This window comes from Condylura cristata, unplaced genomic scaffold, assembly GCF_000260355.1.
Source record: "Condylura cristata isolate star-nosed mole 26May11 unplaced genomic scaffold, ConCri1.0 scaffold00025, whole genome shotgun sequence".
In the NCBI taxonomy this organism is placed as follows: domain Eukaryota; kingdom Metazoa; phylum Chordata; class Mammalia; order Eulipotyphla; family Talpidae; genus Condylura; species Condylura cristata.
In genome coordinates this window covers 28,435,032-28,438,535 of record NW_004567126.1, presented here as the reverse complement: position 1 = coordinate 28,438,535, position 3,504 = coordinate 28,435,032, and the positions used below count along the sequence as shown (strand labels likewise).

Sequence of the window (3,504 nt, the reverse complement as noted above, 5' to 3'; positions counted from 1 at the left end):
AAAAAATGTACAAAATGATGTAAAAATAAACTTTTGTAATTAAAAAAAATGCTTTGGATGTGCCTAATGGGCTTGACATTTGATACTTTTGTTCTGGTTTAGCTCTTTTATTTAGAAAAAAATGTATTTATGCATACTAAACTGGGGTTCTGGTCAGAGGTGTGGGGGATGAGAGGATTTACCAGAGACAGAGTGGGGACCAGAACAGGAAGATGTACTGAAGGACACTGCTGAGGGGAGCAGCTGGGAGACAGGAGAGGTCTGCTGGGCCCTGTGGGTCACTCCCTGGCCCAGGATCGAACTCAGGCTGCAGTGGCTGCAGAGAGCTTCACAGTGCTGCACTTTAAACTGTTGCACCACCAGGGAGGGCCCACTGGTTTAGTTCTTAAGGTTCAGGGGTGCTGTGCTAACTACCCAGAATGCCCGTACTCTGGCCATGGCCTCTTCTCCCCAGTCAATCCTGAGGGGCTTTGTCCTGCACGGGGACTAAGGGTTCTGTCTGAGTGGGGACACAGGCTGTAAGACACATGCAGGCTGACAGCCACAGGCATAGATAAAGACACACGCTCACACACAGGCATCGGTGCTCACATGGGACATGTGGAAATACACAGATAAGCCAAGCAGATCCAGACAGAGAAGACACACAGGCCAGAAAGCAGCTGACATGGGCACATTAAAATGCCCAGAGGAACTGGAGAGACACTTTTCGAGGCTGACATGAGGTGACCAACAGGTCCCTGAAAAGGTGCTTGACATCACTCACAATGAGATGCCACTCCACCCAAGGGAGCTGACTCTTCTCCAGAACAGCTGAGAAGTGTCGGTGAGGATGTGCAGGAAAGGGACCCTTGAGCCCTGGCGGTGGGAATGTGAATTGGTACATCCTCTGTGAAAAGGGCGTGATCAGGGTCAAAAAAAAAAAGAAAGAAAGAAATTCCATCTGACCTTGGGATCTCACGCGTGGATATTTACCCAAAGGCCACGGACCCACTGTCCAGGAGCTCAGGGCCTTCCAGGCCCGCCCCGTGAGAGCAGTGGGTGTCCCTCCATGCGCAGAGAGGGTCATCACTCACAGGAAGCAGATCCTGCCCGTGGTGACAACATCGCTGGCCCTTGAGGACGTTATGCTAAGTGAAGAAAGACAAATGCCATGATCTCACTTATGTGGAATCCAAAAAGCAAAGGCGCCAGGCGGCTGATGAAGCAGACTCAGAGACACAGAGTGGGGTGGCGGTTCAGGGGCTGGGGGGTGTGGGGGGCTTGGGAGATGCTGATGGAAGATCACAAACCTGCAGCACAAGATGAGCGGACTCTGGGGACCTGGCGTAGAGGCTGGTGACAGCTGACAAGGGTTGTGCAGCTGGAAGTTGCTGGAAGTGTTCTCCCCACAAAGTAAGATCAAATCAAACCAAAGCTCCCCTGTGAGGGAGTGGGCGTGTTAAGTCATTTTGCCATAGGAGGTGACACGTGAAATGAAGCCGGGCACCTACAACATCCACAGTCTCTCTCAGGCAGGCTGAGCCACAGACCCACACGGGCCTCCAGGCGTTTGGCGTTTCTTGGTTTAAGGGTCAGTGTCTCCCAGGGTGAAGGGGGAGCAGTGCTCTTCCTTGTCTGCTGGGCCACGCCAGGCGCAGCGCACAGGGGTGCTCAGTCACCACGGGCTGGAAGAAGGGCTGCTTAGGACCCTGGAAGACTCCCTGACCCACTCAAAATCCCTAAGGCTGGGAGGCGGGAGGTGGCGTCTAATGGGAACAAAGTCTCAGGTGGGGGAGGGAAGCGTTCCGAAAATGGGTGGTGGTTGCTCAATCATGTGAATGGACTTGATGCCTTTGAACTTAAAATGACTCAAATGGTAAATGACTGTATGTGCGCGTGTGTATATTTTACCACAGAAGATTCCTATTCCTTACCTTCAGGGCCCTGTCTGACTGCTCCTACCCTCCTCGTCCTCATCCACTCCTCCTCACCAAGCTGCTCCAAGCACGCGTACTCCAGGCTTGTTGCTACCCCAGGGCCTTTGCACTGGCTCTGCGTGCTGCCTGGATGCTCTCCGCACACCTGCCTGGGTGCTTTCAGCTCAAATATCACCTCCTTTCAGCTCAAATGTCACCTCCTTGACCACCTTCCTCTCCACAGTCCCCCCCCCCCCGCAATTGTCTGGCTTGCTTTTCACGACACATGTCACTGCCTCAAGTCAAGTTTTAATCTGCTTGTATGTGATCGGTCTCCCCTACCAGGCCGTGAACCCCACGAGGATAGCGGTATCTGTGCCCACCTATAGCAGATGCATAGCAAATACTTGCTGAAGGATCCACCAAAAACTGTCCCTCACCCACGTGGAAATGGGGCCCCGACACTGAGCTCCTTAGAGCTGTTCACTGCCCTGACCCAGCCTCAATCCTTTCAGCTGCCCGCAATGCCCCGACACTATGTAGGTCCCAGACCCAGGAGGCAGAGCAGACCCGGAACCTGGGGGCCGGTGGTTGTAAACAGTTTTATTGATGGGGAGCGGGTGGGGGAGGCAAACTCCAGAGAGGTCCAGGACTCAGCTGGCCACGTGGCATGCATGGTCAGCTGAGGTCAAGGGGAGGTCACAAAAGGACGGGTGTCGTGGGACCCTCTGACCACCCTGGGGCCATATTTACAGGGGCCCCCCACCTCGGCCTTCCCCCGGCCCCTGAGCCCTTCGGGCAGCTGCCGCCAATATGACTTCTGGGCAGGCCTCCCGGCACCCCTACCTGAAAACCCCTCCCGTCTCCCCAACAAACTCCTAACCGGCACCTCGGAGGCTCCCGGGCCTTCTGGAAGCCCTGCATTGGCTTAGCCAACGCTCAGGCCGCTGGGGCCCCCGCTCCGCTCGCACACAGACACACACACTGCACGCGCGGCCCGCCCCACGCACACCACGGCAGCCCTGCGGGACACACACACTCGCCCCCCTCTTCCCGGCCCCTGCACACAGACACGGCATGCACACGCACACACACCCACACACGCCAGGAGCCCGGGTTGAGAGGGGCCTTCCGGGGATGGGGAGGCTCGGGTTTGCAGCTGTAGCCCCCCACATCCCACTGTCTCCATGCCCCCAGCCGCCACCCCGAGAACGGAGTTGTGCAATTGGTTAGAAAACTGCAAAAGAAATGCAAATTGGAGAACAAACCCAAACCCACGCGAAGGTCAACCTCAAACCCAGAGCACGTTCCTGCCCCCCCAAACGCCTCCGCGTCCTGCAGGGCGGGGCTGCGGGAGGCCGAGCTCCTTGTGCTTCCGTGTGGCGGAGGGGCCCCGCGCGAGTGGGGTGGGGTCTCGAGCACCCGCTCGGAGCTGGGCCGGGTCTCTTGCTCCTGGTCCCCGCGGCCGGCCGGCACCGCCGAGGCGCGGGGCCCGGTCTAGGGCACGGGGTGCGCAGTCCTGTCTGTGCCGCCGTAGGAGAGGATGTGGGCCAAGTCCGTGCTCGGCCGGGCGGGGCGGCCCCGGTGCCGGTCTCCGGGCCGGCCC

The 3,504-nt window shown here is 57.6% G+C and overlaps 1 protein-coding gene across 1 annotated transcript in view; it reads right to left on the bottom strand.

Annotated features, from left to right (window-relative positions):
- Positions 1-2,488: 2,488 nt before the first annotated feature.
- The window catches only part of SEMA6B (sema domain, transmembrane domain (TM), and cytoplasmic domain, (semaphorin) 6B), a 10,841-nt gene continuing 9,825 nt past the window's right edge, over positions 2,489-3,504 (bottom strand). Inside the window, exons 17-18 of the mRNA XM_012729505.1 lie at positions 3,196-3,209; positions 2,489-2,816 (exon numbers count right to left, since the gene is read on the bottom strand). Coding sequence (XP_012584959.1) covers positions 2,598-2,816; positions 3,196-3,209 — 233 coding nt within the window. The 3' untranslated portion in view covers positions 2,489-2,597. The remainder of the gene's footprint in view (positions 2,817-3,195; positions 3,210-3,504) is intronic.